This window comes from Geotrypetes seraphini, chromosome 8 (assembly GCF_902459505.1).
Source record: "Geotrypetes seraphini chromosome 8, aGeoSer1.1, whole genome shotgun sequence".
Classification (NCBI taxonomy): domain Eukaryota; kingdom Metazoa; phylum Chordata; class Amphibia; order Gymnophiona; family Dermophiidae; genus Geotrypetes; species Geotrypetes seraphini.
The window spans coordinates 158,886,912-158,909,620 of NC_047091.1; the positions used below are offsets into that span (position 1 = coordinate 158,886,912).

Below are 22,709 nucleotides of genomic sequence, written 5' to 3' on the forward strand. Positions count from 1 at the left end.
GCGAACAGTGTATCTCAGGAGCGTTTTTATGCCGGGATGACCGTGAAATCGCAGCGAGACACACGCGGGAAGGTGAGACTGCCTGATTCCAAGATGGCGGAGGGCCACGAGATACCCATATTTACTATTCAGGAAGCGGCCATACAAGAACTTACTAAATCGCTTACTCTTGTAATGGAAGACAAACTTGCTAAAATTCAAACCTTTATGGAAGATTTCCGAGAGACGCTGGAGTCTCAGGCGGGTCGACTGCAGAGAGTTGAGGACCGCGTGGCGCAACAGGAAGACCGCGCTGCTAATTTTGAGGAGCGCATTCGGGTCCTAGAAATGGCTAAGACTGCCTGCATGGAACGCCTGGACGATCATGAAAACCGAAATCGTAGAAACAACCTGCGATTCATAGGTTTACCCAGCTCTATCAGGGATGTTGATCTGCGAGCATGTTTGGAAAAGTGGCTCCCAGAAATTATGGAGCTTGGTGACTCGGGAGAGCGGGTGCTGATTGAACACGCACACCGCGTGGGGAGTAGGAGAGAGGGAGAACAGCGGCCCCGACCAGTCCTTGCCCGATTTCTCAACTTTGCCATCAAAGAACATGTACTTGCTTGCTTTAGGAGAGGATCTGGTCTTACCTTTGAGGGGCACAAGATCTTAGTATTTCAGGACTTTTCTCCTCAAGTATCGTCCCGGCGACGAGCCATGGCGCCGCACTGCAACACCCTTTACCAGAGAAACATCAGGGTGTCCCTGTTATATCCTGCCAGAGCTGGGGTATCTTATAATAACAAGATCCACTATTTCGATACGCCGCGAGACTTGGAGCGCTTCATCCAGGACCTGCCGGCGCCCCAGCGTGGGGATCCCGGGACTGCTTGATTTCTGCTGTTCGCGATGTGCCTGGGATTTGGTGTGCTCTGTTGGCTACTAATAGGGAGTCGCGGAGCATTTAAGGGTGGCTTGCTATGTGTCTCATCGCCTCTGCAGTTTAACTGTTCTTTGTGTTTCCCGCATGGGTAAAGATCTGCCTCCATGGTGCAGCCGCTGGTTTGGATGGTGGAGAGCTGAATTTTGGGGACACTGGTATAGTTCTCACCTTCTGTCCGGGTGCCTGAGGGCGAGGGTGAACTCTTGGAGGAGCCCCCCCATTATTTCTCTTCTGACCACGGAGAGCATTACACTCTGAGCCTGGTGGTGTCCTATGGTGGGGAGGACAGGATGCCCACACTGTGAGAGGTACTCGGACCTTTTGGACTCCTGCATATTCTTCCACACTGGTGCTGGACCCCCCCTGATGCCATCCGGTGTGGTGTGTACCCGGTAGGGTACCGATTTCTTCTACTGAACCCTCGGGTTCCTTCACAGGGGACTTGATAACGGTGCATTTTCTACTGTTTTGATTGGTGTTTGATCGGGCTTGGCCCAGAGCTGTTTGCTAGTTCTTATTATATCTTTGGGGTGTAGCATGGTTTACTATGCTGGGTATGGGAACGGGGAGGGCTTTAGGAGGGAGGGGAAGGGGAGTGTGACTGGGGGTGTGTCTGCTGGTATGTCTGGGGGTTTGCATGGGGTGTGGGGTAGTATGGATGGATGTATGGGTGCTCACACATTGCATCATTGCTTTCAACCGGGCAGGACGGGTCTGTATTTCAAGAGCGGGTGGAGGTTTAGGCTGGGACAGCCTCCACTGCTCTCCCTTTGGTTATTTACTGCACATTATATGATTCTATGTATGTTCCATGGTACAATTGCATGTTAAATCATTGAATGTAGATGGGATTCACTCACCCATTAAGCGTACAAAAATTTTAGCATATCTTAAGCGTGAACATGCGGACATAGCGTTCCTGCAGGAAACCCATCTGAGCTCTGCGGAACATGGGAAATTGCGTAGGGGCTGGGTGGGTCAGGTATTCTCTGCTTCATTTACATCTCGGAAATGTGGGGTGGCTATCCTCATCCATAAGAACATACCCTTCCACATGCATAGCCAAATTGATGACCCCAACGGGAGGTTTCTTATTCTGGTGGGGGAACTGTGGGGCAAACCCTTAGTTTTGTGCAATATTTACGCCCCTAACATTTACTCTCATGCTTTCTTTACATCAGTGGTGGGTCACTTGGCGCCACTCATGCCTCAGCCGGTTATACTTGGAGGTGATTTTAATTTTGTGGCACACCCTCAGTGGGACTGCAGGCCAGCTAAGCCGGTGCCAAAGGGCCATTTCAACAAGGGGGTACATTTCCTTATTAAGGAGCTCGGTTTGTTGGATTCTTGGCGCACACTGCATCCCACCGAACTTGACTTCTCTTTCTACTCTCACCCTCACTCGTCTCACTCCCACATTGACTACTTCCTCATCTCTACTTCTCTGTTTCCGAACCTTTCGGAGGCGAGCCTTTCACCACCAATAGTATCAGACCATGCTCTTTTGGGTCTTGACTTACAATTTGGGACCCAGGCCGCGGGACGTGTCTGGCGGATGTCCCCTTTCCTTTACAAAGATGCGGAGTTTCGTGAATTCTTTCAAAAACGGTGGGATGAATTCTTTAACACCAACTCAGTGGCGGATGTGGACCCCGTTGTATTTTGGGAGGCGGCTAAAGCGGTTATGCGAGGACATATCCTGGCTTATTCGGCGTCCCTGAATAAAAAGAGAGACGGAGAACTATTGGCTTTGTCGCAGGATCTCATGAGCTTTCGATCCCTTCACATTTCCCGACTCGATGACGCCTCTAAAAAGGCCATGTGCGACGTCAAGGACAAGATCAATCTTCTCTTGGAGCAAAGGGCCAGACGTAATATATACTGTTACAAATATAAACTCTATCGCTGGGGGGACAAAACGGGGAAGTTGCTGGCTAATCTAGTGCGTCCGCATAAAACTCGTCATACTATTACTTCCATTAAAGATAAACAGGGCGTCATGCATGTCACCCATTCGGCCGTCACGGAACAGTTTGTGCAATTTTACTCCGATCTGTATGCGGCACAACCCTATGATGCGGCCGCCAGCGATAAGTTCTTTCGGGGTATCTGTCTCCCCACATTGACGGATGATCAAAGTCTCGCTCTTAATGGCCTTATCTTGGGAGAGGAACTGCAGGTTGCTATTAAAAAGCTCAAGTTAGCTAAAACGCCGGGCCCCGATGGCTTCGGTCCGGAATTCTATAAGTTGCTAGATCCACAAGCCCTAGCCTCCCTACAACAATATTTTATGGGATTGCGCAGTGCTACTCCCCCGGGTGATTCTCATAACAGAGCGCACGTTATTGTTCTCCCTAAGCCCGGGCGCCCGCTCGACGCTCTAGGGTCTTACTGACCTATATCCCTTCTTAACCAAGATGTGAAACTTTTGGCTAGTATTCTGGCGGCACGCCTCAATAAATTCTTGCCCTCACTCATCCATGAAGACCAGGTCAGTTTCGTGCCTGGTAGGCACGCATCCATGAATCTCCTGAGAGTTTTAGCAGTGTTACAACTTCCTCGAGCCCACTCCGACAGGGCACTCATCACTAGCCTGGACGTAGAGAAGGCGTTCGACATGGTCTCTTGGCCCCATCTATTTAGGACGCTTGCCCGCTTCTGGATCCAGGGGGACTTTCTCGCATGGTTACTGGCTCTGTATCATCAACCCACGTCGCAACTTTTGGTGAATGGTGGAGTTTTTGGCCCCTTCCCTTTGGGACGGGGCACGCGTCAGGGTTGTCCCCTCTCGCCCCTCCTTTTTCTTCTCTCGCTCAAACCTCTGGCAGCTAGAATTCGTCAAGATGCTCAGTTAGAAGGCCTTAAGGTGGGCAACAATGAATTCCGCATCAGTCTGTTTGCTGACGACATGCTCTTATATGTCAACAATGCGGATCAGAATATGCCTACTCTGATGTCTATATTTCGAGAATATGGGATTTTCTCGGGTTTGAAAATTAATTTCGATAAGATGGAGGCTCTACTGTTGGGGGGCTCGTCGTCAGAGCCTTGGTGTAGGGGCCTTGGCGTGGGTATTGCCCCGGGAAAGTTGAAATATCTTGGTATCATGTTTCACAGAGACCCGCGCAGGTTATACGAGGCTAATATCTCCGCTACCATCGGACGGATCAAAACTCTCTGTCTTAAATGGCATTCACTGCCTATATCGCTCTTAGGGCGCGTGGCCTTGGTCAAAATGGTGCTGTTCCCGAAATTACTATACCCACTGCAAACTATACCTGTATGGATCTCCCGTTCGGATGAGCGCGCCTACCAATCCATCATTTGCGCCTTCGTGTGGAGGGGGAAGAAAGCGCGTATTAATTCAATTAAATTGTCCCAGAGCCGTGAGCGAGGGGGCCTAGGCCTGCCCGCTCTGCGTATCTATAACGTTGCCGCGCTCCTTCGTTGGATTCATGAGCAACTGGTATCTTTGCGCCGCTACTCCCCTGAATCTCTACTCGAGGACTGCTGCTTGCCTTGGTCCTTTTCTTCCTTTATTCATGGAGTGAGGGGTGAGGGTGTGAGACCCCGTTCAGCTGTTCTACCTTTCCTCCTTCCTTTCAGACGAGCGTGGCGCTGGTGGCGTATTCTTCAGGACCGGCTGCCCGCCGTATCCCCGTTTCTTTCTCTTCTACGTAACCCCAACTTTGCTTCTGGAGCGGGGGGCCTGGCGGGACTGAGGGATTGCACTGCACGTTCCACGACTGTGGGTGATGTTTTGGCTCTGGGAGGGGGGGAGTTCCCATCCTTTGCACAAATGCAGACAGCTTGGCGAATGCCACCTGCACACAGATACACTTTTTTGCAAATTCATCACTATTTTCACTCTTTAGTACGTGCTCATGGGGATCGTTGGAGATATGGCCCTTTGGATATGGTTTTCCTTTCCACACCCACGGCTTTTAATAAAATTTCTACATGGTACAAGGTGGGAAGAGACAGCTCTGGGGAGGGATGTCTCCATGTTCTGGGGGGGAGAATGGTCTGCAGAGCTAGGGATGACTGTTTCCATTCACGACCTCAGGCTCCTTTTTCAAACACTTTACCTGCATGTGAAAGCTGCGGGCCTGCAGGAAACACAATATAAAATATTGCATCGCTCCTATATTACTAGAGCTCGGGGCTGTCATATGGGATTATGGCGTAATGATATCTGTTCCAAATGTAATTCCCACAGGGGTGATTATGTACACTCATTCTTTACTTGTATCAAACTGCATTTCTGGGAATCTGGGAAGCTATGCTTAGAAATCATCCTACAATGCACAGTGCCTTGGAACCCTATCGCTCTGTTGACGGGTGACGTTACTGACCTAAAACAGCAAGGCCTGGACTTCCCTGCTCATAAGTATCTACTGCACGCGATCCTTGTGGGCAAACAACTCATCCTGAAACATTGGGCTACTGAGGAGGTACCGACATATAGTATGTGGATATCTCGGATGCATTTACAAGCCCGTTTTGAACTGGACACTTATGCTTCACGACCCCAGCCCCACTGGAAAATGTATTGTACATTCTGGAGTCAGACCTTAACCCAGGAGGCCTAGACACGTTGTAGGCTTGATATATGTACTGGATGCCCATGTTTATGCTTCTTTCTTCTTACCTTGTATCTTGTTCCCCTTGTTTTTCTTGCTACGGGTTTGAGTGTCAGAACATTTAAGTATTTGAGCATCTGCATTTTGATTTTCAATGCGCCCGGGCGAATTTGAATTTGAATTTTGACCGGTGTGTGTGAGTTTGTCGAGTTGCGTATGGAGTGATTGGAGGAATGTATGACTTGAATGGGGTGCGACTGATGGGAGGATGCTTTGGATCGTTTGGGGATCCTGGATGTTACTGTTTTTTCTTAATAGAAACTACGGACGAGAGGCGTTGGCCAGTGTACTGTTCTCTCTCACAGCTAGTTGTAAATCCTCTGCAGGAGTGTGTTGGCTCAATTTAATCTGCAGTTCCCAGTTTCTGTATGCTTCTGATTTTGCACAGTGTTTTGCATAGTGTTCTGCTGTATAGAACTGCATGCTCTCTGCTATGTTTCTTCCTACGCACTTGTATTTGTAACACCTTTGTATTGTAGATGGCAGTGGCTGTCCAATTGTTTCTTGTCTCAATAAATATGATATTTAAAAAAAAAAAAAAGAACACATTTTTTATTCTGGGAGCATACTGTCATTGCTTTTGCCCAGTGGCGTGCGGTCAGGGGCTTCAGGAGATTCGTTCCACCGCTAAAGGCTCTGAGGGCACCGCTCTGAATTTGATTGGTTGAACAGGCATCAGGAAGATACTGCTCAGCCAATCAAATTCAGATCAGTACTGTCAGGGCCTTCAGGAGGTGTGGAGAATCCCCAGCCCTGCTTTTTTTTTTTGGGGGGGGGGTGTTACTTTGTGTTTGATGCAGTTTGACTGGTTGAGCAGGCTACCTACTCACCAAATAAAAAAGCAGGCCTATAGAGCTAGGGGTTCACCGAATCCCCTGAAAGCCCTCACCACAGGCCACTGCTTTTGCTGGCTGTCCAAATGGATGATAGGCAATTAAGCTTAAAATTAGTAGAAGAGAATGGCTTTTTAAAAGGTGCTGACACTCCTGCCAAATTTAGGAAGCAGCCAGATTTACTGGGCGGGGGGGAATCAAGCGTGACACAGAAGAACAATAGAAAACGTGCTTCCAGCGCACTACGCTTCTTCAATTTCCTTGCAGTCACCTGAGGATGTGAAATTCATGGGCGACTTATCATAGCCTTCTTTCAAAAGGTACTTTTTGTTTCAGGAATTTTTAGGCCAGGTATCCTGCTGCTCAAACGTCCACATGGTAAGAACAGTGTTTCACACAGGTTACTTGCACAACTCCTGTTTAAATTATTCAACTAGTTTTATGCCTATAAGTACTGTGTTACTGAAGTGGCTTATGAATTTTATGGGTCAGAGGGAAAGAGAGAGAGCAACAAGGGAAGAATGGCTTTAAGAATGACCTTGAGCAAGTGAACAAGCCTAACTAGAACCATTCATAAGCAATAGCTGAAAGGAACCTATGCTTTTTTTCTTTAATGACTGGGTGACACGCAACACTGGAGAGACGCATGGTGGGAGACTTAACTCTTGGCCCGGGTCGCAAATTTTGTCAGGTGTGGGAGCACTTCTGGCAGGACCTCACACCGCATGCTCGCAGTAGACTGTTGAATCTTTAAGATTTTATTCCCACTCTCAGCTGTTGGACTGGCCATGGATTCTTGGGGAGGGGAGGGGAGGGGAACTGATTATATTGTTGAAAATGTTATTTCCTGAATGGTACTACTGTTTGTATTTGCTTCTTACTGCTGGAATAATAAAAATCATTTAAACATAATGACCGGGTGAGTCTCTTACACAGGGAGAGGATATTTGGACTGGCTTATTACACAGTCGTGTAAATTTACTTCCGATGCTTCTAATACATTTGTACAGTTGGGTGTGTTCCTGAACAACAGTCTATGGGTTTCTTTGTTGGAGAAGTTGAAGGGAGTCTTGATAGTGACTTTGCAGAATTGATTGGGGATTATGGAGGTTTATATTAGATATAAACACAGTGGTAGGAAAAGATTTATTTAAAAACAAACAAAAAAAATCAACACCCAGCCCTCTTTTCCTACATCTATTCATTCAGTTTTCAATACCATTCTCCCCAGGGAGCTCAGAATGGTTTACATGAATTTATTCAGGCACTTGAGCATTTTTCCCAGTTTTTCCTGGTGGGCTCACAATCTGTCTAATGTACCTGGGGCAATGGGGGGATTAAGTGACTTGCCCAGGGTCACAAGGAGCAGTGTGGGTTTGAACCCACAACCTCAGGGTGCTGAGGTTGTAGCTTTAACCACTGTGCCACTCTAGAAATCAAAATGTAGTAAAAGTGAGCCAAGTAATAATAATAATAACTTTATTTTTTCTCTACTGCCATAATCTTGCAACTTCTAGGTGGTTTCCCCCCATGCAATCCGCTAAGAAGATCGACTGTCGGCTCCGGGCGGCTTTCCCGCAGAGGAGAGAATCCTGCATTCACCGTGGGCCTCATCTGGGGCAGCCTCCTTGGAGCGGCTGGGGCACGGGCAGTGTGTCTGGGAGGGAATGCATGGATGGGAGAACATCGCAGGGGAGGAGACATAGGCATCCTGGGACTGTCTGCCAAGTCTCTTCCCTGAAGAAGCCCTTTCTGGAAACGTCAATCGCTCCTCCTAAACTTACTTGCTCCACTTCATCACTGACGCTGAAACCGTGGATTGAAGACAAAGTTTTATTTTATTTTTCTTTCCAGCTTATGATCTATCTTTAATCTTATCTATTGTTTTGTTCTATTTCTATCATTTAAATTTCCCCCTTCTGCTTCTATTCCTTTCTCTCCTCTCTTCTACCTTCCAAAGCATTTAGATCAATGCTGTCTTGTTAAAATGTTTATTTTATTTTTATTTTTCCTCTAACTCTACTTTTCACTTCTCTATTACCCTCCAGGTACTTTAGTTAGATTGTGAGCCTTCGGGACAGTAAGGGAATTTTTCAAGTACCTTTCTTATTTCTAATCTTAATGTATATTTTCTGTAAACCGCTTAGAACCTAACGGATGTAGCGGTATATAAGAAATAAATTACATTACATTACATTACATTAATAGTGAAGAGAGCTGGACAATCAGCAAATTACAGAATACAATTAGTAAAAAAATACACATATTTCTTAAAGTTATCAGCATGGTGTTAATAGTTTTAAAATGGTGTCTGATTAAAATAGTTTTAAAATGGTGTCTGATTAAAATAGTTTTAAAATGGTGGCTTGCCCAGGGTCACAAGGAGCAGCATGGCTTTGAACCCACAACCTCAGGGTGCTGAGGCTGTTTCTTTAACCACTGCGCCACACACTCCCCTGTTTTCTACTACTACTAATCATTTCTATAGGGTTACTATATGTACGCAGAGCTATACACTAAACATGTAAGAGACAATCCTTGCTTGACAGAGTTTACAGCCAAATCAAAACAAACAGGGCAAATAAGGGATTATGACCAATATGGTGAAAGAGTATTTTTTGTTGGAAATGTCCTCACAGGCTCTACTATCATTAGTTAAAAGAGAATCTCAGGAGGAAAGAGGAATTCTGGAGTAGAGAGTGGCGTGGGGACAGAAATCAAGCCCATCCCCAGGTGGAGGGTGATGGGTCAAAAGCGCGTGAGGACAAAGGCGTGCCGACAACCGAGCGCGGACAATTGAGCGCAGGGCTTAATCGCGCCAAAGAAAACCCGTATTTTAAAGGGCTCTGACAGGGGGTGTGGGGGGGAACCCCCCTCTACTTAATAGGGATCGCGCTGCCATGTTGGGGTGGTGTGGGGGGTGTAACCCCCCACATTATACTGAAAACTTAACTATTTCCCTAAAAAAAACAGGGAAAAAGTTAAGTTTCCAGTATAATGAGGGGGGTTACAACCCCCCACAACGCCAGCGCGATCTCTATTAAGTAAAGTGGGGGGGCTCCCCACCAACACCCCCCGTCGGAGCCCTTTAAAATACGTTTTTTCTTTGGCGCGATGAAGTCCTGCGCTCAGTTGTCCACGCTCGGTTGTTGGCGCGCCTTTGTCCTCGCGCGCTTTAGACTATGAACCGGTTGGAGTTACTGCTTGCCGGTGAAAAGAATTGAAGGTGTGCGCATGGTGGGGGAGGAGTAGGAAGGAGCGGGAGGGCGGAGAGGTGTTGGTGTCCCCACCAAGAATGGGGTGGTCTGCGCTCCTCCCTTACTAAGCCACTGTCCACAGGTGGCACTGGATGCTCAATTGCATCCTAAAAGGTTATTTTGGGGTAAATGCCATCCTGTATGACTTACTGCAGTGGTCCCCAACCCTGTCCTGGAGGACCACTACTCAGTCAGGTTTTCAGGTTAGCTCTAATGAATATGCATGGGACAGATTTACACGCCTTTCACCTTCACTATATGCAAATCTCTCTCATGCATATTCATTAGGGTCATCCCGAAAACCCATCTGGCTGGTGGCCTTCCGGGACAGGATTGGAGACCACTGATGTACGGCATGCTCTTTTTTTTGTTGTTATGAAGAGTAAAATTTTCTTCACTTTTTGTTTTTCAATAAATATTGATAAAGCAGTAAAAGAATATAGGTTAAAAGGTAGACTGGACTGGGATTTTGGTGTCCTTTATCGCCGGCGCCCTAGGCCAAGGCCTTACCTGGACCACAGATTGAGCCGACCCTGTCCGAAACCTTTTAAAAGTCACGTCTAGGTTCAAATTGGGGCATGTTGCCTTTCATTTTGGTCTGTGGTCCTTATTGGAAGAGTAAAACAAACAACCCCCCTCTCTTTCTACCCACTTATGGCATATCAACATAAAGAGAGGCAAATTGCTATACCTGGAATCTGTGCCTGCTATAAAGCCATTTGAGTGTATCTCTGAAGGAGCGAGATGCGGGTAAAGGTGGCTCTTTCTGCTCTTCTCTTTGATGGATCACTTCTTCATCCTCCTCCTTCTCCCATTGTTCCCTACGATGGTCTCCCACAATGGTAAAGTGCCTCAGGATTCTAGACATATCAGCTTATCTTCAAAAGCAAACCCCCTCTGCAAAGAAACATGCCCAGATTAACGCCCTGTTTCCAATAGACAGGGACAATGTAACAAAAGGAGTCAGAAAAATGGCTGAGCTATAATTAAGAGACTGACTCAAGTCAATTAAACCAACATATGAGAAGGACCCGTTGTACTGTAACGTAGCTCAGAGACTTGTAACTCTGAAGAGGGGGGGGTTACCCCCTCTTGGATTAAGAGTTTTTCATCCAATCATAGCATGATATTTAGTAAAAACGGGTCCAGCTCTTGAAGGTAAAAGATAATTAATAACTGTATTCAACACTTAAACGATACTGCTTTCAAAGCTTTTGAAGAGTGCAAAAAAAGTAATTGCATTCAGGTTGTACTGGAAGTGTAAGAATGTACTTAGCTTGTGTGCAAAAATACAACTTCTCAGGGTCCCGACGCGGCCCCGTTTCGGCGTCTGCTTCAGGAGACCCCGCCAACCGAGAGTTAGATATTTTCAAAAAAGACACATCATGTAAGAGTTCTTTGAACTGTAATCGGACAAAAATTGAAAAGTCCCGAAACAAATCAGAAAAAGTTCCATTTTCACTATAATGGAGGTTTCCAACCCCCTGAACCCCCTTCCAACAGCAGCGTGAACACTAACCAATAAAGTGGGAGGGTTGCCACCCCAAACCCCCGTCGGAGCTCTTTAAAAATTACTTTTTCCCCCCTCGCGCTTCTGCCTTGCGCCGAATTGTCAGCGCGCTGGCGTCTTGCGCGCCACTGACTATGAACCATACCGAGGGCCTCAAAATAGTACCTGGCGGGTCGCATGTGGCCCCCGGGCTGCGAGTTTGAGATCATTGGTGTAGCCTGACTTTAGTTCCCAGAAGAGGTGGTCGGAAAATACCACAAAAGACTGAGGGCTCCTTTTACAAAGGGGCACTAGGGCCTTAACACACGCAATAGCGCGTTAAATTCCCGAGCGCGCTAGCCACTATCGCCTCCTTTTCAGGAGGTGGTAGATTTTTGGCCACTGCACGCTATAGTGCGCAGTAATTTTGTGCGTGCGCTGAAACCCCTAGCGCACCTTCATAAAAGGAGCCCTGAGTCCGTGATTCGCGGGGGAATACTTTCCTATCGGATTTTGCACTGGCTTCCAAATGAAGCAAAGATTCTTTTTAAAATGGGTTGCATTTGTTATAAGACATGAAATGGATTAATACCTACTTACCTTGTGGATCATTTTAACTTTAGGGGTAGAAAACCAACCTTGCGCAAACTTCATCTATCTTCATTTCCAATTGTTAAAGGGCTGTATATATATAAGTGTTTTTTCAATTGAACATTAGCTTACCAAGCCGGTCTCTGGAGCAAGAATTTTCGTAACTTGATATCTAATTTCTGTTCGTATCAAACTTTTAGACGAATGCTCAAAACTCATCCAATTTACCAAATTTTATAGATAAATATTCTGTAATTTAAAATATGTAATTCCCCCGAGAGGTTTTGCGGTATATAATGGATTGTTATGTTATGAAGGGGGAAGAAGGGAGGGAAACAGAAAAATTACTTCAGTAGAAATGGAGTGTGTTTGAGGGGGGAGGGGGAGAGATATTGAGACATGTGTACCTAATTCAAAGTTCAAGACCCCTCACAAGAGTTACATAGGTCTTAACATACAAACTTTAATATTGACCTTAGTACAAAGTACAAATTACTTTAGGGCCTTTAGATAGAAGCAAGAGGCAAAATTGGAGATCTGTAAAAGTAGAAAACCGGAGGTTTGGTACTGAAATGCATCAAAGGAATTGACTACCCTTGGCCATCCTGGGAGACACAAGATTCAAAGTACAGCGTAACTACCGTATTTTCACGCATATAACGCACGCATTATACATGATTTTACAAACTGTGCATAACCATGCGCGTTATACATGTGAGCGCGTTTTACAACTTTTTTTTTACATAGTTCCCCCCCCCCGACGTCCGATTCACCCCGCAGGACTGCTAGCACCCCATCCCGAAGGACCGCTCGCACCCCCACAGCCTCCAGACCCCCCCATCATGTAGAAGCTCCTACCATTGTCCTGCTGCTTCCTCTGCCGGCGGACCCAGCCCTTCTGTGAGCCCTGCGTCTGCGCTGCTTCCTCTTCCGGCAGTCCCGCCCTTTCTCTGATGTCAGAGAAAGGGCGGGACAGCTGGAAGAGGAAGCAGCACAGACGCAAGGCTCACAGAAGGGCCGGGACAGGAAGCAGCAGGACAACGGTAGGAGCTTCTACATGATGGGGGGGGGGGTCGGGAGGCTGTGGGGGTGCGAGTGGTCCTTCGGGGTGGGGGGGTGGGTGCGAGTGCGTGTGAGCGGCCCTTCGGGGTAGGGGTGCGGGTGCGTGCAAGCGGTCCTTCGGGGTGGGGGTGCGAGCGGTCCTGCGGGGGGGTGAATCGGACGTCGGGGGGGCATCAGGCTTTCAGGATTGGGACAGGACTTCAAGGGGGAGAGGAGAGTCGGGGCGGGCGAAAGGAGAGTTGGGCGGCGACGGGAGAGTCGGGGCGGCATGCGCGGTATACGGGTGTGCGTGGTATATAAAAATTTATTTACATAAATTACATTTCCCGCGCGCTATACCCGTGTGCGTGTTTTACATGGGTGCGCAGTATATGAGTGAAAATACGGTATCTCTTAACATCCTGTCCATTATTTCAGAAGATAGAACAAAATGGTGTGGTAGCCGCGTTAAGTCCACTTTTAAATGAAAATATATAACAATGAAACAAAACAAAGGAAATAAGATTAAACTTTTTTTAATTGGACTAAAATAATGCATTTTTTAAATTAGCTTGCAAAGGTAACCTTTCTTCTCCAGATCAGAAATGAGCAAATATTGACAATATCAGAATAGACTAGGGGCCTCTTTTACTAAGCCATGTTGCACTAATGGCCCTGAAGCCCATAGAGATTTAAAGGACTTCGGGACCGTTGCCGCGCGGCTTTGTAAAAGAGGCAGTAGGTGAAACATAAAAGCATTCCAATAGCGGTCTCAAGGAAGAGGGACAGGGAGATATGGATGGGTGATAAGAAGGTGACACCGCAGTACAAGTTTATAGTTTGGAATGGGATAGAAAGCCAAGATCTTTGTTAAGTCTTTGTTTTGTGAGCGTCAAAATATTTTATCATTTTAATTTCAAGGGTCTTACATTCCTGGATCGTCTTGAAATTTCCTTTTAGTAAAATTATGCAGTATAGAGCATGAACCGAAGTCAGGGGTTCTCAGCATTCCAGTGTGTATCGGTTTCTTGCTCCTAGTATCATTCCAACGCATCTTACAACATTACAAAAAGATATTATCTATGAAAATGATTTGTTTCAATTAATAAAAAATACCCATCCCCCTCCCCCCTTAAATAAGGGAGGGGGGTAATATTTTATATTATGATGATCAATTATAGGATTTCAAGTGTATTTGAATGCTTAATTGATAAATGTCAATATTGTACTTGATTTAAGATTTGAAATGAATAAAGATTTAAAAAAAAACCAAAAACAAAGATATTATCACTATGCAAAGTGTCATAATCCAAGACAAGGGACCAAGGGCTCCTTTTACGAAGCCCCGTTAGTGGCTTTATCACACCGCGACTTTCTATCACGCGCTAGCCGAAAAACTACCGCCTGCTCAAGAGGAGGCGGTAGCAGCTAGCATGGCCGGCGGTTTAGCGCCCACCCTACGAGGGTCAAGTCAAGGAATAGGGTCACTAGGGTACAGACTTGAAGGGGCGAGTCAATAGAGTAGCGGTATACTCAAGGGGGTTAGTAGAATTAAAGGGGTGGGTTAATAGAGTGGGCAGACTTGATGGGCTATAGCCCTTTTCTGCCGTCATCTTTCTATGTTTCTATGCTATTACGCGCGTTAAACCACTAACGCGGCTTCGTAAAAGGAGCCCCAAGTCTTTGAGTTATTCAGCTGGCTAAGTAAAATCAAGAAGATGCCGATTCAAATGCAACAAACCACATCTTTCTATCATTTCGTGTGCCAGAGATATATTGTTTCAATTAACTAAACATTTTTAGTTATACATAGACACCCCCCCTCCCCCCAACTGACATTGCCGCCTTGTTTCTCAAGAAAGTGTGCACCAAGACTTGGTCCCTTTTCCTTAGAATGCGACACTTATAGTATTGCGCTTTCCTCACTTCCACTGAAATTCAACCCTTCTGAGATCTGCTTTTGCATCTAGGGTGCTTGACTTGCTTCCCCTATTTAAACTTTCAATTGAATCTGGAGTCTTGCTTAGAGCCGGATGAGGACGGCACCCCTAGCCCTTAATTCTAGAAAGCCGCATGCCCGAATTTGTGACTAGTGTGCAAATATATGCATGCGGGTTATAGAATAAGATCAGCAGCACAAAATTTAATGCGCCAATAATTGGTGTTAATGAATGGGCTACAACTGGCCTCAGCTGGCACCAATTAGCAGCGATAGGCATGTAACTCCCCTGCATTTGGATTTTAATGACCAAGGCCCTGATGTTCTAAAGTTACCGTACCTTTAACGATCAACACTGAACCGGTTCTAACCAGTTTAACATTGACGTATTCCGCTCCCAATGCATGGTCTTTTCCATGCTTCACGGCATCCTCCAATAATATGTAAATGTAGTACAACAAGGTTATTAATATTAAAAAGAGCACTCCGTGTTGCTGGAGAGGGGTCGGGTGCGTCATTCTGTGCGTCAATCAAAGTTTGATTCTTAATACTTTGTCTATTTGACTTCTATTGAGTGGTGAGGGATTCGCAACCTTGGGGTGGCCTCTTCCCGGCTTCTTTCCGCTTTTTTTTTTTTTTTCTTCTTTCTTTTTTTTCCTTTTTCTCTTTTTGTTCTCCTTTTTCCTTTGGGAGGCCCATTTTCTGATCCTTTGGGGCTCATCAGAGTCCAGGGCCCTGACTTTTCTGCTTTTGCTTGGCTCTTGTTCAGACCTCCTTACTTCAAGTTTCAAGTTTCAAGTTTATTAGTTGGCTTGTTCAATCGCTTAATCGGATTTCTAAGCGATGTACAGTAAAATATACATTCATTGGGAAACAAAAACATTACATACACATAATTAATTATAATACAAACAAAAGGTAAGAGGGGATGAAATACATTTTTATAGTAAAGAAAGAACATACAGGGAAAATACAAAAGGAAGTTGGAAAAAGAAGAAAGAGCAAAATAATTCACTAAGATAACACTATAAGATAAAATTTAATTAATTTGCAAATGCATCTTTAAACAGAAAGGTTTTTAACTCGCTTTTAAATTTCCCAAACACCTTCTCCTCCCGTAAAAACATGGGAAGCGCATTCCAAATCTGGGGTGCTGTACATGAGAAGATAAATTGTCTTCTTGTACTAATAATTTTTAGCGAAGGAATTGATAAAAGGTTCCGTTCACTAGATCGTAAGATTCTTTTAACTGAATAGGGGATAAGTAACTTAGATGGGTTGGGTGTTTTTTTAATTTTTTTACTGGTTTATTGTTGGTAACTCCTTTGTTCTGCTTGCAGCACTCGCTCCTGTATTCGCTGCGGTGTTCTATTTTGGGTTGGATTCCTTTGCCAGGGTTTTTTCCCCCATTGTTTATTCTGGTTACTGTTGTCTTGGGGGGGAGGGGGGGAGAGTGGGGAGGCAGGTTAAGGGGTTGAGGAAGGGTTATGGGGATTGGGGTATACATGATGTATGGCTTTTGGTGCACCCATGTGCTTTCTGTTGTATTTCTTGTCTTTTATCTTTCTTTCCGCTGTGCTTAATAAAAATTGTTACAATCTAAAAAGAGCACTCCGGGCGATGTCCAGATATTGCCTGGTGATACATGAAATGAAGCGCTGGACCTTTAACACTCCAAAATTCAACAGCTACAGAGGACACTGAAGAATATTCAGAGGGTGGTGCCCAATATTACCCACTGGGAAATGCAGTTGAAAATTGTTCTGAGACTTTATATCCCGCCGGAACGTGCAGCCCGGATGGGGATTACTACAACTCACTCTTGCCCGAAATGCGCTCAAGCTCACGCTTCATTGGGGCATATGTTTTGGAATTGCCCCAAAATTCAACAGTTTTGGCGACATTTGGGGCACTATATTACGCAGCTTTGGAGGAGGCGTTGGCTCCCACTACCGAGAGCTTTATTTGGACATTATAATATAGCCGCGCCCAAACCCAAAGGAATGTCAGCTTTCGTCACTAGAGTGCTTTTGATGGGGAAGAAGGCTATTCTTACTAACTGGCTGTCCCGAGATCCACCTTCCTATGCTCAACGGAGAGCGTTGATGATTGTTTATGCGACGGTGGAGCGAAGACAAGTGGGAGACCTGGACCGTGGACCGGGCCGCAAATTCTGTCAGACCTGGGAATGCTTCTGGCAGGACCTCACACCATATGCTCGCAGTAGACTCTTGAATCGTTAGGACTATCTTTAACTCTCAATCTTTATAGTGGCATTGGACTCTTGGGGTGGGGAGGGAGGGTGTGAGCTTGCACTGTTATTTTTGGATATATATGCAATTTCTATTTGTTTGCTCTTGTTGAAATAATAAAAATCATTTGAACATAACACTCCAAAATTAAAAATCGGCAGGTCTGGAGGTAACGGTGCTGTATTAAAAGTGCATTTCAGGTATGCATGTTAAAGGTGTGTCTCGTGCATGTGCGTCAGCAGGTCTGGGCTGACAATTGCATGAAATATGGAAGTTGAAGAAACATTTATCATACTTTGTTTATTAATATTTGATATCCTGCTCCAGCATATCACAGATCTAAGCGGCTACAACTAAAATTAGGTACTTAGAACTTCCCGAAGGCTCACAATCTAAAGTACCTGAGTAACAATTATTGAAATAGTAAAGATATAACATATTAAAATAATATTATTGACTATTAAAATTTAATTAAAAGAGAAGAAAAAGAGCAGAAAAAGAATCAAAACTTAGGGCTCCTTTTATCAAGCCGCGTTAGCAGTTTACTGCGCGTAATAGCTGCCGGCTGCGCTGGCCGCTAACGCCTACCTTGAGCAGGTGGTAGTTTTTTGGCCAGCGCAGGGGTTAGCGCATGATTAAAAGTCGCGCGCGCTAATCCCACTAGAGCGGCTTGATAAAAGGAAATTTAAAAGTAGTTAAATATTAATAAAATCTTATCGAGAATTGGTCAAATCAATCATACGAGGGTCATTTCATAAATAATGCAAACTATTTTTTTTAAAAATTTACATGTTTTATTCTTTTTCAAGTATTTCTTGACAATCCTTCAATATAGTCTCCCTGCTTTGCAATGACCGAGTCCCAACATCTGGGAAGCTTCATTATTCCATCCATTTTTGTTCAGTTGCCGAATGGCTCGGGTACCGGTGGGAAAAAAGCTCTTCCAGAGATGGAAAACGACGTCCACGCATAGGTTGTTTCAACTTTAGAAATAGGTCGAAGTCTGGTGGACTCATATCTGGACTGTAGGGGAGCATAAGATAACACCTCCCAGCCGTATTCGTGTAGTTTTTCAATGATGAGTGGAGAGCTCCATCTTCCCCACAGCCCAAAAAAATTTGACGAGCTCAATCAAAAGTCAAACAAATGATGATTTTTGTTTATGATCATGAAGGCATCATCATTACAAAGTCCCATGTGGAAGAAGTGTCACAGTAGTGTATTATCATGATTTTTTGCAGAAAAATGCATAAAATCCGACCTCAGTTGCTCTTGGCTGGGCCACTCATTCTTCACGACAATGCTCGCCTGCATAATGTCATCATTGAAAAAACTATGCAAAAAATTATAACAAAAACAAATGTAAGGGGAGAAAATTGGAATTTGGGGCCCATATATGCGTGTGTTAAAAGCACATCTCATGTGCGTGTCTCATGCACGTTCATTAAAAGCATATGCTGGCAGGTCTGCGGCTGCCAATTGCATGAGATGGAAGTATAAAAAAAAAAAAAAAGATATATGGGGGCACACTGTGGGACATTTGTGGTGGACATATTGTATAATAGAGAATGACAATGGGACAAATTTTTTTCCCGTCCCCGCGAGTTCTTTTCCTGTCCCTCTCCCATTCCTGCAAGCTCCATCTTCATCTGCACAAACCTCAAACACTTTAAAATCAGCGCGTGCGGCATTCCATGCGTTAAAGCCTTAATGCAGCTTACTATAAGGAGCCCATAGTAACATAGTAGATGACGGCAGATAAAGACCCGAATGGTCCATCCAGTGTGTCCAACCTGATTCAATTTAATTTTTTTCTTCATGTGCTCTCTAGGTAGCATCAAATTTGAAGACGAAAGCATAATGTCATACGCAGATGACATTTTTCTCCTTATTCTCACAACAAAAATCAATCGGACTTACCCAACAAAATCTCACACAATATAGAAAAACTCCAAAATTGGGCAACAACCAACAAACTGAAACTAAATACAACTAAAACCAAAGTTCTATACTTCCACACGGCCCAGCAAATGGCACCTACACCCTTCGATCAAGCGAAACCCTCTCCACAGATGAGTCTTCCAAAATCCTAGGTTGCATACTGGACTCCACTCAAACCTTGGAACCCCAAATATCTAGTCTCCGAAAGAAATCCCTCTATACCCTGAGACAATTAAGACTAATCAGACCTTACTTTCACCAATACCACTTTGCCTTAATCGTACAACTGATGATCCTATCACAACTGGACTACTGTAACTCCATCTACATGGGAATCAACACTGCTCTAATTCACAAACTGCAACTCATCCAAAACACTGCCGTAAGACTAATCTTCAACCTGAGAAAAAACGACTCAGTCACAACCTTCATCAAACAAATGCACTGGCTACCCATCCCATCACAAATAACATTCAAAATATCTTGCATCATTCACCGCATACTTTATGGAAATTCTGCGGCCCTACTCATCAATAGCATGGTTTACTTCCCACAGAACCCTCAACCGGATGCTACTAAATCTCCCATCCACAAAAGATCTTCCCTACTAACAAGTTTTCCATTCCATGCTTACCTTTCTAGGAGTAAAAACTTGGAATGGCCTTACAGAAAGGACCAGAACTGAACCTTGCCACATCATCTTCCGAAGAAAACTGAAAAACTCATCTGTTCGATACTTAATCTCCTTTCCCCTCTCCTCTCTCCCTTTCCCCCTTCCTCCTCTCTCCTTCCTCTCCCTCCTATCTATCCACTTCCCCTCTTACCTCTCTTTACAGTCGCCTTGAGCCTGTATAGGTATGAGCGACGCACAAATAGAAGATTAGATTAGATTTTAATATGTCACTGTTCTCCAATAGTGTCCCCTGAAGAAAGCGTCTTCTAAATGCCAAAACAGGGATCCTTGTTGGGACTTATTTTTTTGAATATGGAACTCATTATTTTGAACTAGTATTTTAGCCCGTTACATTAACGGGTGCTAGAGTAGACATCTATTTTGGGGTTGGTTTTTTTTCTTTGTCTCTTTCTCCTTGGATGCTGTCTGTCTGTCATTCTTTCTGTCTGTGTCTCTCCCTGGCCCCCTGTCTATCTTTCTTTCTGTCTCTGTATTTCTCTGTTGTGCCATGCCTGCCTGTCTCTCAGTGGCCCCCTTCCTATGTCCATACTGTCCCATCCTATGTCCTTAGTGCCCCCAGTGCCTCCTATGTCCTTAGTAGCCCAGTTCTTCCTTCCCATGTCCTTAGTGCCCCCAGTGCATCCGTCCTGTGTCCTTAGTGCCCCCAGTGCCTCCTTCCCGTGTACTTAGTGCCCCCAGTGCCTCTGTCCTGTGTCCTTAGTGCCCTCAGTGCCCCTTCCTATGTCCTTAGTGCCCCCCAGTGCCTCCTTCCTATGTCCCCCTCACTGCCTTCCAGACTTTGACCCAACCCCACCCCCGAAGCCAGCCTGCATGCCTCCCTCCCATCCCCCTGTGTAGTAGACCCAATGAGTAGCATCTTTAAATTTGTACCCCCCTCCCATCCCCCCTGTGCAGTAGAACCGGTGATCAGCCTGTTTCCATCTTCCCCCGCCTCTGCCACCGTGCATCCGACCCCATTGAACCTCCCATCCGCCCCTCCCACAGCGAGATGACCTCGGTGTTTCGTTTCCGGCTCCGGGTAGGTTTGTCGGCTGCGCCTCTGGCCGGGTTGGGGGGAGGGAAGGAGGCGGCCGACATCCGACTCGGGCCGCCGCGCCGCAGGAGAAGCAGTGTCCAACTTAAAACCTGGAAGGGTTACCTTAAAATGTTTTCCGGGTTTGGCTGCCACGGTCGACATCTGCCTGGGGGGGGGGAGGAAGAGAGAGAGCGGAGAGGCGGCGACCGCTGCGTCTTTCAACAGGGAGCAGGACAGACTGTAAGGCGCGCATGCGCACTTCCTATGTGTCGCTACAGCTCACAGAAAACCGGTGCACACATAGGAAGTGCGCATGTGCGGCCTAGCGTTTTATTATATTAGATAAAGACTTGTTCTGGTTGTTTGAGGCACCCCTCTTGTCTTTCCTTGTTTCATCTGTATCCTAAGACGAGGGGCTCTTCTGTTTTGCCTGCTTACTTTTTTTTAACTGAAAGCCTCAAATGTAATTAGGTAAAAATAGCAAAAATTGGTGAAATTATTAACAAATGTTATCCTGTACTTCTATACAAGTAAAAGTATTGAAACATTTACTTATATTCAGTAATTAGTTACATGTACATAGTTGCTAAACAACACTTGACTACTTCAAACATCAAAATATTAAAAAAAAAAAAAATCAATCAATCAATCAGTTAATATGGAAATTTTTTGCAGAGAGTCTAGTACACTTTGTGATCCCACTCTATATCTAAGTCAAAAGCTCATTTAATTAAAAAAAGAAAAGCATCTTCAGTAACATTTTAAGGTCCTCTTTCACTAAGCAGCAGTAGAGGTTTCTACTAGAGAATTACACGGGGTGCTCAATTCCTGTAAGCTCTGCCTTAACTGTACAAGCCTCAGACACTTATGATTTTAAAGTGTTTAAAGATGAGGACCGAGCTTAGGCATTGGTGGAATGAGGCATTATGACATCACAATCTGAGCTCTAGAATGTTGCTACTTATGATTTTAAAGGGTTTGAGGCTTGTGCAGATGAGGACAGAGCTTAGGCATTGGTGGAATGAGGCATTATGACATCACAATCTGAGCTCTAGAATGTTGCTACTTAGGATTTTAAAGGGTTTGAGGCTTGTGCAGATGAGGACAGAGCTTAGGCATTGGTGGAATGAGGCATTATGACATCACAATCTGAGCTCTAGAATGTTGCTACTTATGATTTTAAAGGGTTTGAGGCTTGTGCAGATGAGGACGGAGCTTAGGCATTGGTGGAATGAGGCATTATGACATCACAATCTGAGCTCTAGAATGTTGCTACTTAGGATTTTAAAGGGTTTGAGGCTTGTGCAGATGAGGACAGAACTTGCAGGAATGGGGCAAGGACAGGAAAAGAACTCATCGGAACGGGAAAATGAGTTCCCGAGGGGATGGGGAAAATTTGTCCCTGTGTCATTCTCTAGCTTCTACCATGGCCCGGGGCAATAAATGCTCCGACACTCGTAGGAATTCTCCGAGAGTCGGAGCAGCATTGGAGCATTTAGTGCTCCAGGCTGCAGTAGAAACTTCTACTGTGGCTTAGTAAAAGGGGAGGTGGGGGTAAATTTGTTATAATCTACCTCAGCATTTATCTTTCTAGGCCAACCAACAAAATACTTTTGCACAGAATGACTCCCATTTAACCCTTGATCCACACGGTAATACCAATCTATTATCCTGCAACAATCTTAGTACGGTAATTCCGTGTACTCCTGCATATATTTTAAGTCATAAACAGATGGAGGCTGACCTCCATAATACTGAACAATTCCAGCCAATTTACCTTTCTTCCTAAATCTGTTTTTACTTTACACCTCCACCTCAATAACTTTCTGTTGATGCTATAAATGGAACCATCTACTGTACATATGATATAAAACTATGTATTGGATAAACAAACAGCTGTCATTCATTTTGCTTACAAAACATTTGGTGAGATGTGGTCAATGATTACATTTTTCCACAACAATCTAAAACTCAAATCACATGAGCAAGACAGTGGCGGCGAGAAGACTCGCCATAAAATACTATGCTCACATCTACGTACAAAGGGCAAAAAGCTTGCTGTTTATTAAACAGATCTTTGTTTAATGAT

At 45.0% G+C, this 22,709-nt stretch overlaps 1 protein-coding gene across 2 annotated transcripts in view; it reads right to left on the reverse strand.

Moving 5' to 3' along the window:
* The window catches only part of HVCN1 (hydrogen voltage gated channel 1), a 65,716-nt gene that overhangs the window by 16,289 nt on the left and 26,718 nt on the right, over positions 1 to 22,709 (reverse strand). For both annotated transcript variants that reach the window (XM_033956201.1, XM_033956202.1), the window contains exon 2: positions 10,350 to 10,555. In XM_033956201.1, the coding sequence (XP_033812092.1) occupies positions 10,350 to 10,526 (177 nt within the window). In that variant the 5' untranslated portion in view covers positions 10,527 to 10,555. The remainder of the gene's footprint in view (positions 1 to 10,349; positions 10,556 to 22,709) is intronic.